General features: G+C 42.7%; 2 protein-coding genes across 3 annotated transcripts in view; both read left to right on the plus strand.

Moving 5' to 3' along the window:
* The window catches only part of LOC137427722 (uncharacterized), a 162220-nt gene that overhangs the window by 38065 nt on the left and 109029 nt on the right, over positions 1-15126 (plus strand). The window lies entirely within an intron of this gene.
* The window catches only part of LOC137427735 (zinc finger BED domain-containing protein 5-like), a 196192-nt gene that overhangs the window by 7676 nt on the left and 173390 nt on the right, over positions 1-15126 (plus strand). The window contains exon 2 of one of the 2 annotated variants that reach the window (XM_078777844.1): positions 5109-8349. The exons of the other annotated variant lie outside the window; for it this stretch is intronic. Coding sequence (XP_078633970.1) covers positions 5109-6217 — 1109 coding nt within the window. The 3' untranslated portion in view covers positions 6218-8349. Of the gene's footprint in view, positions 1-5108; positions 8350-15126 lie in introns of those variants that run through there. 2 annotated transcript variants of the gene reach the window in all.

Below are 15126 nucleotides of genomic sequence, written 5' to 3' on the forward strand. Positions count from 1 at the left end.
TGGTTCAAGCAGGCTATCGTGCCAGGCGTCCCTTGAGAAAGCCACGCCTGACCAGACAACACCGCCAGGCCGATTGCAGTGGGCCAGAGAGCACCGTCCATGGCAGCCAGGACACTGGAATCACGTGACCTTCAGTGACGAGTCTAGATTTCTGGTCTATCATCAAGATGGCCGCGTCCGAGTGCACAGACAAGTGCATGAAGCCCACAACGAAGATTGTATAGTGCCAAGAGTCCAAGCTGGAGGTGGTGGGGTGACCGTTTGGGCTGCTTTTCATGCAGGGGGCAAAACTGACATGGTTGTTCTGAATGGAAACCTGAACCAGTTCAAGTACCGGGCCATTCTGGAAGAAACATTGCTTCCATTTGCTCGTGCAGCCTTTCGAGGAAACTTTGTCTTCCAAGATGACAATGCACGGCCTCATCATGCTCGCATGATCCAACACTTTCTTGCTGACCGTGGTGTAGAGCATATGGAGTGGCCTGCCATGTCCCCGGATATGAATCCGATAGAGAACTTGTGGGCAGAATTAACGCGTCAAATCGACCACTTGGACCAGCAGCCGACCTCTGTGCGTGAATTGCAGCAGGCTATTGTCACTGCATGGCAAGCGATTCCTGTCCAAACCTTGGCAAATCTCGTGAACAGCATGCCCCAACGTGTACGTGCTCTCCTGAATGCTCGTGGGGGTTACACGAAGTACTGAACTGTAATTTTACTGTCCGTAATCCCAGTCGTAATTTAACTTTTGTTTTTGTGAAAATTTTTTTGGCTAATGTGCAAAATAAAGAGATACTTCTGGAAAAGGTACATAAGTTTAACACAGTACTGTCCATGAATTGAGTTCGATATCAGTTTACATCACTTTCAAGGATCAATTTATTTGTTTCTAAATGTCAAATGTGGTTTTTGTTTCTTTTAAAGGTCACATTAACAAAATCTAGAATAATTTCAACATAATTCCAATGAACTTTTGGTTCTAAGACATCTTGAAAAGTAAGTTCACCCCCACAAAAAAAATATTCCATATTAAATGCCGTCTGTAGAATAAAACTTTAATTAATAAAGTGACATGCCAAGATAAGGTGTTTAAACTGTATTTTAATCTTCATCGTGAACAGATGATGAACTTAAAATGTAACATGAACTGATAAACAAAACAAGAATAACTTTTACCGAAAAAACCCGATATGCATCTGAACTTATATCCAGGTTCAATGTTCCGTCATCATGAACAACATTAAATAAACAACTTTCACTGATAAACCCGAAAGTGAAACTTACAAGCCTAATTCAAATGTTCCGTTCGTAACATTGTAGATGTGGATTATCCACATCAGTGTGATGGTTGTCTTTGCATATTGGCTACGAGATCATCGATTCGGCTTTGAAGCGGCGACAATGCGATTCTCATGTTGGCGCACAGGGCCACTGTCTCCAGTTTGTTTCGAAACTTGGACTTCAGATATGTCACCGTTGAGAAACCTGCCTCACACATCCACGTCGTCGTGAATGGCATCAGGAACTTTACTGCGAGATGTGCAATCTCTGGGTACTCATGAGACACTGTTAGCCAAAACTTCACTAAAGTGTCCTTCCTGAACAGTGTCTTAAGTGTACCGTCGGACACGATGTCGATCAAGTCCTCTTTCAATCTGTTGGACAAGTTGCAGCACTGCTGAACGTCGACCAAATAAGGGTCTCGGATCCACTTCTTCTCCACGCGTGGATCAACAGGAAAGTATTCGTCAAATCGTTTGCGCAGGTTCACCAGATGTTCGACGATGACATCCTTAATGTCCACACGTTCCTCAACACTCTTGCTGAGCAGATCATCCAGGTTTTCAAACATGTCAAATTCATCATTGGTCTGTACTCTTCTCTTCCATAGATCCAGCTTTGACTTGAACGCTGCTATCTTGTCATACATTACGAACACGGATTTCGCCTGCTTGTTCGTTTTGCCCTGGAACGATATGTTCAGATTGTTCAACAGGTTGAAGATGTCGGCCATGTATGCCAATGTTGCGATGAATTTGTTGTTTTTGTAGTAGACTGCCAGGTCTGACCTAGCCACCTCCAAGAATGCGAGGACCTGGTCGCGAAGTTCATACAATCTTGCCAAAAGCATCTCCTCTGGAGAACCAGCAAACAGCTGCAAAATACAGCATCGTGGTGTGTTCTGCATCTTGCTCCTTACACAGCTCTGCAAACAACCTCAAATTTAGGGCGCTCTTCCTGAGATGGTTGATTGTTTTCACTGCAATGTCCATTACTTCGGCAAGTCCAGGTGACATCTTTTTCACCGCTAATGCCTCGCGGTGGAGGAAGCAGTGGGTCCAGCTTTCCTCTGGTGCCACATCTTGGATGAGCTTAATGACACCGCTGCGCCAACCTGTCATCGATGCCGCACCATCGGTACAAACGCCAACACAGTCTTCCCACCTGAGGCTATGCAATGCGACATGTTTGTTGACGACTGCGAATATTTCTGCAGCCGTGGTCTTGGTCTGTCGCTCGTCACATGCCAGAAGATCCTCCATAAAATCATCGCCATGCCGATAACGAACAAAGATGAGGATCAACGCCTTCTGTGCGATGTCCATTGACTCGTCCAACTGGATGACAAACTTGTTGGCCTCGAGGTTTGCGTACAGCTGGTGCTCGATGTCTTCGCCCATGTCTATTATCCGTCAGCGAATCGTGTCGGCAGAAAGCGGAATGGTGCTTATCTTGGAAGCTGCCGTCTCTCCAAGCACTTCTCTGCACATCGCCTTGGCGCATGGCAGGATGAGTTGCTCTGCAATACAAGATAAATAAAATAACACATGAACATTTCTTTCACTTTATGATTAATCTTGATTTTGTTCCAAATCCAAGGCATTATAAAAATTCAATATGTACGATGTGATTGCCGTACGTACTTTTTAAAAATAGGCAAAGTTTAAGAATGGCTGTATTGTAACAAACAATAAAACTTACGAAGTTGTGATATACCAACGTATACATGGCACGAGTAATAGTAATCAAGAACCCGACACATCAATATTCTAAAGACGAAATGAAAAACTAAATTTAACTATACTTACAGCACCATGTATTACTTCATGAACCTACAAACCACCAATGCAGTGAAATACTTTTACGAAAAAAACCAAAAAACTTACCCGCAATAGTGTATGGTTTCTTTTCTTTGGCTATCTTCTCCGCCACCAGGTAGCTGGCTTTGGTCTGTCCCTTCGACGGAAAAACAGCCGAACTCATTACTGACTTGCAAAGGTGGGCGGTCCGCTTCGAAAGTCCGCTTATCCGCTTATCCGCTGCAGCGGACTAACGTTTTCGAAGCGGATAAGCGAATCGGAACAACCCCCGGAAACCGAAGCGGATAAGCGTAAGCGGACTACCGAAAAATTAAAGCGCATCGCGATTCGCCAAATCAGCTGTTAGCCTGAGCCGTTACTCTAGAATTGTGAATATTTATTTAAGTAAATAATAAGTGAAAACTGAATATTTTATTGGACGCTGGAGCGGCAATAACGTCAAGATGGAGAGATTTCTGACTCTCCAGCCCAGCGGCAGTGCCAGGGACAGGCACACGAGCGACGCAAACCAGCAGTCCCAGCACAGCGACATCCACAACCCGGCGGTCAACATGGTGGGGGACGTGGAGGACAGTCAGGAGATCTGCGCCCTGACCCCTGACCCCTGAGCTCCCGAGCTCTGCCTCGGTCGAGCGCGTGTTCAGCTACGGGTCGGACATCCTCAGGCCTAAGAGGTCGGCCCTGGCTGCACCAAACTTCGAGGCCCTCGTCTTCATGAAGGGCAACCTCCAAATCCTCAAGAAGGCCCACGAGGTGGAGGAGGAAGACGAGGACTAGTCAACAGACTGCTGTTGACTAGTAGACTCTCTTCTCAAAGAAAGGACGGGCAAATTGATTTTTCTTTAATGTAACTTGCATATATTAAAATTATATTTAAATTAACTGTAGAGTAGAGTAGAGTCGAGTGGAAAACTTTATTTCAATAAATTTTGAATAAATTTTATTTAAATAAAAATGTATATTTTTGATCTTAAAAGCTTTGTTTGTCTTTGTAGTAGTTAGAAATGGCTATTTAGGCTTAAAAAGCATTAAATTCCCTTTAGAAACGTCAAAAATCGCTTTAAAAACGTCGAAGCGCTTTTAAAAAATCGAAGCGGATAAGCGGATAAGCGGTAAGCGGACTAAGATTTTCGGCCGCTGAAGCGGATAAGCGAATCGGACTACACGGGCTGGCGGAGCGGATAAGCGGAAAGCGGACTTAAAATTTTCCGAATCGCGCCCACCTTTACTGACTTGCTGTTCATCTCGCGTTCTTTCCGGAGAAAAAACTCCCGCGACTTGTTGACATGATCTCCATGTTTCTTCTCGAGGTGCCGTTTCAGCTTTTGGGGCCTGAGGGACTCGTTGGCCAACACGTCAAGGCATATCACACACTGTGGTCGATGAACATTGTGCTTATCGATATTCAAGGTGAACCCATAGTTCAGGAACACAGGCTGATACTTTCTAGCCATGGCGAGTACCTTACGCTCACAGCTCAATCTTTTGAATGAAGAGCAATGGACATTCGCGTGTCGGAAACTAAACGTATGATCTGACTGACCGGATGCACTCGCGGTACATCGGTACAGCGCGGTAGAAGAGTCCACACTATAAAGTTTGTGTCGGCGTTCGTTTGATCTATGTTCTGTTCAGTCGGGGGAAGTAAATCGTCGATAAAGTTTTTTTCCCGCGATTTCTGAAACGATTGTGCAACCCATTGAAAATCCTTCGCGACCCAAACATTGGGTCGCAACCCATAGGTTGCGGAACGTCAGTTTAGGTGACAAGACAAGAACAAGCTGATTAGATTTTGTTTCAGGTCTGAATTCAGATCCGGCCGATCAGTGGGAAACAAAACATAAACTGCTCAGCTTGACGGAGGCTTATACTCTCTACTGAGTGCCCTTCCAGTTTCCTTCCTTTTTCATATTTCTCTCTTTATTATTTTTTATTTATGTTTCTTTGTCTTTTTCTTTCTCTTTTAAATATATATTTTAATCTTTCTCTCGGTCTCTCCCACCCCAGACTCAGCTGAAACGACTCGTGTGGAATTGGAGCAGAGTGAAAAGGAAAGGAGGGATGCTACAACAAAGATGCGTCTTATGTGTTCAAAATTGGCAGACCCCAACGTAGTACCAGCGAGGGCTACTCGTCCTCTTCCAGTCCAATGCCTCATCTGCAGGACGGAAAAGGACATACCAAAGAGACACAACAAGACAAGAAAAAGAGAGAGACTGATACAGTGTGAAGCAGAAACAGCAGGCAAGCTGCTTTGTGCCGCTGAAACTCGCAAAGATGAAGCAATTCTACAACGCATCTGTGGAAAAGATCTGGGGGCATTGGAAGCAAGGTTTCACCTTAGCTGCTACCAGCACTACAGAAAGTTTCTTACGAGGAAGCACTCTGAAAAATCACCAGAAGACTACCTGTACCAGGCTGGGTTCCAACACTTCTGTAACCTCGTATTAGAGGAGAGGGTGTTACAAAATCGTGAAGTCTTAAGGTTAACAAAATTGTACACACTGTTTAATAAATGTGTTCAAGAGAAGGAAGGTGTAGAGGCTTCCTCTTATAAAACCTCCAGTTTGAAAAGAAGAATTCAAAGGTCCTACCCCAACTTAAAATTTCTAAAATCATCTAGAAACATTGAAAGTGATTTGGTATTTGTTGAAGATCTGTCAACTGATGAGATTGTGGAGGAAATGGGAAGGTACAGTGAAGCCGACATATCATTCGAGATGAGCACAGATGATGCAGAATCTTCGCCACACATCGACACGCAAACTTTCTGGCCAGAAGGCTCCATGGATACAGCAGCTGAAGCTCTACGCAGACAGAATGTACCACATGAGTTCCGACCATTGTATCTTGCTGCCCAAGTACTCAGGCGTACTATTCGTGAGACGTCCGATTCAGTTCCTCGACGATCATGGCCAACAACAGCCAAATATATGACGGTAGATGCAGTGAGGAATGTGGTACCAGATGAGCTCTTCAACTTCTTAGCATGGATGACCGGGATTACTAGTGAGGTCCCCATTGATAACCCGCGAGTGAGTGTTAATGAAGCTGGAAGCAAAAAGATCCTGTCAACCTGTCAAGCTATAATGAACCTGGTGCTGAAAGGTGAATGACGTGCGACAACACAATTCTTCTCGACCAGATTCAGCACACTTAATTGGCTTGGTAAAGGAACTTGTTATTCCATTTTGAGTGTTCTGATGCATCACTTTGACATTGATCCTCAATTTTGAGTGTTCTGGAACACGATGCATCACTGGCCCAACTTCAGTTCATAGAAGACGGAACTGCATTCCTCCTTGCATTAAGCTGAATGGACATACTTGTGCGAGGAGACAATGACTTTGGGAAGAAGTCTATCGGGTAAGGCCACTATATGCATATGACGAGTTATATCTGCAGCGAATACATTTCACTGTAAGTGCGTTCATTTTCGGATTTACTTGTGATTTTCATGAGCTGAAACTATTTTGTCCCTCACTTTTCCCGTCCGTCAAATCAGCTTCCCGAAGCTGGTCGGCAGTTGTATACCACTCTTACCTCCTGGGCTTCCAACAGGCAGTGCACCCCATCCCTATCCACAATATTTTAATTTTTTAATTTTTTTACTCCCATTGGCCCGACCTCAGCCAACTTTACTTGTAGGTTTCTGTGAGTTCTTACCGTCTGTCAACTTTCTATTCCATGAGCCTCGATATATTATAGAAAATACAAGTTGAAAAAATGAAGCGGTTCAGAAAATAGTACATTTCCCCCCCCCCCCCCCTTTTTTAAGGCCATTTTCCTTGCGAGAGCGGGGTTAGCCTTGCGGGCCCCATGACAATCATCATGGTTCCCTTTTTGAGGCAATGTTTTTATGGCCGGGTGGCCTTCCTGACACCAACCCTTTAGTCGCCTCTTACGACACGCAGGGATACGGTGTACCTATTCTAAACCGGGGCACACACCGGCGCATTCATCCCAGCAAGCTGGTACTCAATTTGCCGACCTCGGAAGGATAACAGGCTGAGTCTCCCCTGGTGTTAATTCAGCGATCGACCAGCATTACGAACTCAGGATCTTAGGATCCCAAGCCGGCACCATAACCGCGAAGCCAACACCAGGTCAGAAAATAGTACAAATGATGCTTAATTATATTTCTCGTATCTCAATTAAAAGCCTCAGATAGGTTTGTTTGGGTGAAAAAATGACTTTTGTCATGTGACTAAACTGGGTGTGGTTTCCGAATGTTCCACCCACTGGTTGAATATGAAATATGAATGATCGTTTTAAGGCCATTTCTTCCCCGCTAGAGCAGGGGTTGGCCTTGCGGGCCCCATGACAATCATGGTTCCCTGTTTGAGGCAATGTTTTATGGCCGGATGCCTTCCTGACACCAACCCTTTAGTCGCCTCTTACGACACGCAGGGATACGGTGTACCTATTCTAAGCTGGGGTACACACCGGGATCATTCATCCCAGCAAGCTGGTACTCAATTTGCCGACCTCGGAAGGATGACAGGCTGAGTCAACCCCCCTGGTGTTAATTCAGCGATCGACCGGGATTCGAACCCAGGATCCAAGGATCCCAAGCCGGCACCCTAACCGCTAAGCCAACACCAGACTGGTTGTGGGTTAAAAATCGATGATAGACATCTACAGAATGATGTGAGCAGATCATACCAAAAATGGCCGTGACGGACAATTAACAGTGTGTTTAACACGGCCAAAAATAATTTTCTTAAAATAAGAAAAGTTTTCTTGAAACAAAAAAAAAAATTTTTTTTTAATGAAAACATTTTCTTTCTTAGAGAATTATTTTTGGCAATGAATGTGATGCTGTATATTATTTGGAAGAATTCCTTAGTGGTTTGTATTTTTGTGATCTTTGCTGCAGTGCATGTCTGTCTGTTTGTCTGTGCAGGCCATAATTTTTTTTTACCATTTCAGCTTTTGTCATAAATTTTTCAACAAATCTTTATAATGAGAACCATGAGAATAATAATTAATAATTGGGTCAAAATGTGAAAGGGCAAAGTCATCATGACTAGAAATAGCCCTGATTAGCCCCTCTGAAGCACATGAAGCGCGAGATGCCCGCTTTGTTAAAATCGCTTCAGTGTTTCTTTATTTATTTACCGTTGAGCTTCAGTGTGTTTGTCCAGGCCATAAAATATTTATCAATCGAGCTTTTGTCATAAAATGTTCAACAAACCTTTATTATGAGAATATGGAGAACATAAATGAATAAAATGTACAATTTTTTTTCAGTGTCCTTTTTATTAGGTTTAGTTTGAGTACAAAGCAGATGCAGATGGGCTTTTCATTTTGAGATTCTTTCTAGTTTGGAATTTTTATCCTTGCGTTTGTACTTTTTATTTGCATTCCGTTTTGTCGTTTACCTCACCCTCATGTATTTATGATTTAATTTACAGCTTACCATGTAATTACTGGAAAAGGAGGTATTGATATACCGCTCACAAATAGCAGCCTGGTTCGTCTCCATTGCTTATTTGTCCATTTCAGTCTGAATATTGCTCTGTTTCTGAGCCTTGACTTGATAAGTAGATAAACAAAAAATAAAGAACCCTTCATGAACTTTAACTTTAAAAAGTCAATAATATCATTGAAAGTGCAAATTCCTAAATTTTGGCAATTTGTCAGATTGAAAAAGAGATCAATTTGAAGGATCCCTTCAATTTATTGAGCGGCTGATTCAATGACCATCCAGATAATCAGCTGGGCCGATGGGGCCCGAGGACCCAAAAGATCATGAGGATCCAAAAGTCCATGAGGATCCAAAACACCAAAAAGTCCCCGAGGACCCAAAAGACACATACGACCCAAAAGTCCCTGAGGACCCTAAAGATCCAAATTACCCAAAAGTCCCCAAGGACCCAAATGTCCCAGATGACCCAAAAGTCCCTGAGGACCCAAAAGACCCCCGAGTCCAGCAGGCAGGTATGCTACAAGGCAGTGACGACAAATGAAAATTTGGTCCAATGAACCAACGGGCCACCGAGTCAATTAAACAAATTTCGGCATTGCAAGATAATGAAAATAATCTTGATTAAATGGACAAAACGTTCTTAATGCACAAGTAAAGGAAATGGTTTTCATTGTGAGCAAAGAAATCTTCTTTTACTCAACAGCAATGCCGACATTAATGATATTCTCTTAAACATTTTGAAGACTAATTTGCAAAATTTCCCAATTTACATTTCTCCAGTATGGTTTGAGAGATAAATTGATTCGTATAGAAATACAACACTTTGCAAAATAGAATACAAAATAAATAGCCCTGTGGGGGAGTGGCGGCTATTTCGCCAGGCTTTCTGAGAAGATTTCAAAGTAAATTACCTGAATTTGAGGTGATCCCCCCCTTCAGCATCTTATAGAGGGCAGATCCGGATGGGGAGCACAATCCCATGAGATCTTAATGTTCTGATGTATCGTACCAAATTTGATCCATATCGATCATGTAGTTTGAGAGGAAAATATGTTTGAGTGGATATAGGGGATTCGAGGAGGGAGCCCGTGGCTCCTTGAGGTTAGGGCATTGGTCACGATGCCACATGGCCAGTTTGGTGTGGATCCGGTTGTCGGTTTCTGAGAAGATTTTTGAACGGAATTTTTTTGAATTTTTGAGAAATTCTCCAAAGTAACCGAACTACTTATGAAGGGACCCGGTGAAAAATGCAATTAGTAACTACAATGACACTCGTAGTCATAACATAGAGCGCATCATCTCGCCGTGCACTATTATACCCGTATCACACATGCACCCCATGTATTATGTCGCATACATTGTTATTATCCACACCGTTATTGATTAATTATTGGGATATTTTGAGCGGTTGATTGTTTTTTTTTTTGTTATTTTATGATGATTTTTTTTTGTTGAGCAGTTTCGGAGATGTCCAAATTTTTGCCTTTAATCCAATATGGCTGCCATACCATGTGACCTATGACATCAGATTTATCAATAAAATATTTTTCATTGGGAGTCCCTTCTATGTTTCAAGTTTTGCAGCGATCGGCTGATCTATCGGACAAAATATGTAGACTTGGACACACACACACACACACACACACGAAGGTGGATACATTGAGACCTGGGAGGTCTCATTCCACCTTCTGAAACACGCATTTGGAGATAACAACCAACCACCCACACACAAACAGACAGGAGCTGAACTTATAAAATGGTTCATGATGTCTGGATGTCCGTCCGTCCGTCCGTCCGTTAACTTTTTGCTATTTTTGCTACTCTTCCCTTGTCATCTGGCTGATTGTTCTGAAACTTGACACATGAATACAAGACACTAGCCTGCGGCAGAAGTTGGGCTTCGATTTTTCGATTTCGGATCATGGGGGCTCCGGGAGATCATGTCCTGGGGGGAGGGGGGGAAGTTCCCCCCAAACCAGCAGAGGTCAGAACTACAACCTCAAAAGATTATCGTCATCGCTCTTGGGGCTATTTTATTATATACTAGCAGAAGTACCCAGCGTTGCCGTGTATTGATTTCTGTGCATCACAAAATAGTTGTATTATATCTTCAATGTTATAATCATTTTGTTTGTTTTGAAGTTTAAATAAACCGATTATATCTTCTTTTTGAAGACCCGCATTAAAACCTTGTGATAGTCGTTGACACTCAGTTTGAAAACTTGACTTTGTGAAAATTATTAAATTATCATCATCTAAAAAGTTGGGGGTAAGGAGCATCTTTAAAAGCAAACAGGTTTTTCCACATGCGCTTGAACCAACTATTGGACATCTTCATGAATTTGGAAGATTTTTATGGTTGTTAAATTTTATCTCGTTTTCCCAAATGGGTACAAAATCATTCATTTATATATTTGGAAAACAAGTCATCTAATTTTTTATGAACTTTTTTCGAAACTCTATATTTTATCCTGAGTTCAGCTTTAATTTCAAGATAATTCAATTATTTTATTTATATAATATCTTGTATTGATATTTCCCTGAAAATGACAATCGTGAATAGCAAATAACATTAAACCCCGAAACAGTCCCTCAATACAAATAGTCTCTTCCCTTGTAAGAAATGGTGTATTATCATCATCACACTTAACATTCATTTATCTTATTAATCTTCTTCATTAATTCATTTTTGGTGTAATTTTAAAATAGTTATATTTATTTTTATATTTTTTATCATCATTAATTAAAAGATAATCACAGAATAAACATTGTTTATGGGCTTTTGACTCTGTATTTAATCCTCTTCTTTCACAAGCCGGACAATCCTCTAATTTATCATATGGAGAATCAGAGAATTAAAGAGGCTCAATATCTGGTATGTCACTTGGATTTATCATATTTATAAAGTAAAAGATTACTTAAACTAAAAAATCATCAGTATCTTTAGCATATAGTAGTAGTAGTAGTAGTAGTAGTAGTAGTAGTAGTAGTAGTAGTATAAGTAGTAGTAGTAGTAGTATAAGTAGTAGTAGTAGTAGTAGTAGTAGTAGTAGTGCTTTTGTTGGAAAGGTTACAGAGATTTGCGTTCAGAGCTCATGCAAGCTCAGGCAAACATATGTTCCCAGTTTAATGTCGCTCAATTCCTCATCTCTGCAAGTCCATGGTTTGAACTACAGTAGCCAAGGTAGAGCATTTTGAAGAGAAAGCACTACCAAGACAGATATGGGGAAGGTAAAAGAACGCCAAAGAACACCAAAAAAAAAGAACGCCAAAGAACACCAAAAAGAATGCCAAATAACACATTTATACAAATAAGAGCAAAATATCTTGTGGGGAGACCGTACAAAGTGCATCATTTATAGTCCAGGTTTCCTTAAACTTTTGAACAGTGTTACTATATTCTGCCGCCTTGTACTCTGAAATAATGCATGAGCGTATTAAGCCCTTCAGACATACAGAACTGTGTTCCACCACATCTTTCTCAATTTTTGCCTTCCTGGTTTTATATATTGCCATTTTTGCACAGGCTAAAATAAAGTTAACAAGGAGATCTCGTGACTTGCTTAGTTTCTTTACCGGGTGCCCGATGATAAAAAGTGTTGGAGAGAAGTGAAGCCAGAAGCGCAAGAGAAGATTTTTCATCAGTAAGAACACTGGTTCAAGACGGTGGCATTGAAGGTATATGTGAAATATAGTTTCCCTTTCACCACAAAAGCAGCAATCCTCTGAGACGTTAGTGAAGTGCCGCATCATAGATCCAGAGCTCAGTGCACCATGTAGCAACCTCCAACTTAAGTCTGCCATCATTCTTGGCGTTGGGTAGAGATAGAGTGAATCCCAACGTGGATGAACCGTCGAAGGAAGTGGAAGAATCTCACGCCAGGGAGTATCCAGTCGGGTTGCAAGAGCTATATAATGGAGCGAGTGGATCACTAGCAGGTATATATTTTTCCTTGATAGCCCACAGATCGACATTTCCACTGTGCCAGGGGTCTTACTCATATTGTTTGCAGGTATTGGCTGAGAGAGCTCGCAACATCGTGGTCGGATTTTAAAATCCATGGAGTTACCGATGGACATCTGTCCAGATCCATCACCCTCTTTGGGATTCTCTAGATATTCCAGACAATCGGGAGGCAAGGAGCTTTTGACCTCTTCAAGTATCCTGGAGGGGATCCTGATTGTCCTCAGGCCCATTTTCGCTGCGAGTTCCTTGGGTAAAAGCATTCTCTTACCATCGTTCAGAAGGTCTCCCACTGTGGATATGCTACCAGCTAAGAGGCTCCTTCGTACTGAAAAGGAAGCCAGAGTTGGGCCCTGTAGAAGAGGGTTGAGAATGAGCGGTTCTTCTAACAGGTCCTTGCCTGGATAAGGAACTGTTCTTTGTACGTCGACTACATTCCAAGCCTTCAGCATTTCTTGATAAAAAGGAGGCAATGTAGCACTAGACAGGCTCCGAGATGTAATGATGAAAAGATTCCTTTTGTACCCAAGATTGAGCACTTTGCTGAAGAAGTATGATGCCAGTGAGCACCATTGCGGTGCAGGGTTCACATGTAGGTAACGTTGTATGGTCTTCAGCCTGGATGCGTGGTAGTGGCTTCGAAGGCAGGGAAAAGACTGTCCACCTTCTGCAAAAGGCAAGCTCAGAATGCCCAGGGAAACCCAGTGTTTACCATTCCAAAAGTAGTCCAGTAGCTTCCTCTGCATCTTAACCAGAAACTCCTCTGGAGTGCTTATGCAAGAGAGCCTGAATACTAACTTCGGAATTATAAACTGTTTAATAAGGAGTGTTTTTCCCCTCAGAGACAGGACTTTTAGTAGTCCACTCCAGTCTCTCAACTTTGCTTCGATCTTGTCCCCTAAAGTGTTCCAGTTAATGAGTGGTGAGGACCCATGGGAAGTGGATAAGTGCACCCCCAAATATTTGAGCTCATTGCGACTCCAGGTCAATTTCTGAAAAAGTGTTGGTAACTCCTTTACCTGCATTTGTCCAATTAGAAGCCCCGAGCTTTTCCTCCAATTGATTGTAGCAGACGATGCTGCTGAATAGACCTGCTGACAATCATAAACTGTTTGCATATCCCTTGCATTACTGGCAAACACGAGAACATCATCTGCATATGCAGAAAGTTTGAGGTTGACCCTGTTGTGTGGCACCACAATGCCAGTTAGCCTTCTTCTCATCAAACAAAGGAAGGGTTCGATACATAGGGAATATAATTGGCCGGACAGGGGACATCCTTGTCTTATTCCTCTCTTAAATGGAAAGGGCGCGAGCAAGAAACCGTTGACTTTGACTAGGCATTCTGCCGACATGTACAACGTCTGAATCATGCCTACAAATCTCCTCCCCAACCCAAATGTTAGCAAGGTTTCAAACAGATACTCATGGTTCATCTGGTCAAAGGCTTTCTCCTGATCCAAGGAAAGAAATCCGACTTGAGTCCGAGTCATGTCCGCATACTGTATCAGGTCTCTGACAAGGGATATGTTGTCATGTATTGTCCTGCCTGGAATGGCATAAGATTGGTCCGGGCTGACTAATTTTGTCAGGACTGGTCCAAGACGGAGTGACAACATTTTAGCCATGACCTTATAATCCACACACAGCAGAGACACAGGGCGGTAATTCTTCAAGTCTCTCAAGTCACCCTCCTTGGGAATCAAGACCAGCATCGCTCGACGCCAAGAAAGGGGCATTATACCTGTATCACATGCTTCCTGAGCTACACTTAGGTAATCAGGTCCAACCAAGTCCCATACTTTTATATAGAATTCACATGATAAGCCATCCATGCCAGGGGCTTTATCTCTTGATAGGCTGTGCAGGGCGGTTTTCAATTCTTCCAGAGATAATGGAGTCTCCAGCTGCTCCCGGTCTTCTACAGAGGCTTCAGGAAGACTACTCCACAAAGTGCCACCTGCACCTGCATCTGTGCTCTTACCCGAATACAGCTGAGCGTAAAAGGCTCTAATTCGTTTTTGAACATCCTCAGAGCCATTGAGCAAGAGACCATCTTCTGCGAGAACACTCGCTATAGCCCTGAATTGACCTTTGCGTTTTTCCACCCCTTTGAGATAATTCAGGACATATTCATCCTCAGAAATAAACTGCAAACGAGAGCGCACATATGCCCCTCGTGCCTTCACACGACTACATGCTTTAAGGGTGCTCTTTTTTTCTTGGTATGCCTGCAGTTCAGTAGAGGTAAGTGTGGCCAGGTGCTTCTCAAGGTGCAGCAGTTCCTCTTCCAGTCTTTTGATCCCTAACCCAAGTGTTTTGCTCGATCCATACGAGTATTCCTGACACAGCAATTTCAATCGTACCTTGCCTACATCCCACCAGAATCCAAGTGAGCAAAAATCTCCTTTTTTATTCCTCCAGGCTTGCCAAAAATTCAAAAAGATTGACAAAAAGGCTTCATCCTGACTTAAAGCATTGTTCAGGTGCCACAAGCCAGGGCCTCGCCTTGTTTCCGCCAGGGAAAACTTAATCCAGGCCAATTTGTGATCTGTGAAATGGGCAACTTTTATGCCGGAGTCACTGACACTCTTACACCAACGGTGAGACACGTAAATTCTATCGAGCCG

This window comes from Myxine glutinosa, chromosome 5 (genome assembly GCF_964187855.1).
Source record: "Myxine glutinosa chromosome 5, kmMyxGlut1.1, whole genome shotgun sequence".
In the NCBI taxonomy this organism is placed as follows: Eukaryota; Metazoa; Chordata; class Myxini; order Myxiniformes; family Myxinidae; genus Myxine; species Myxine glutinosa.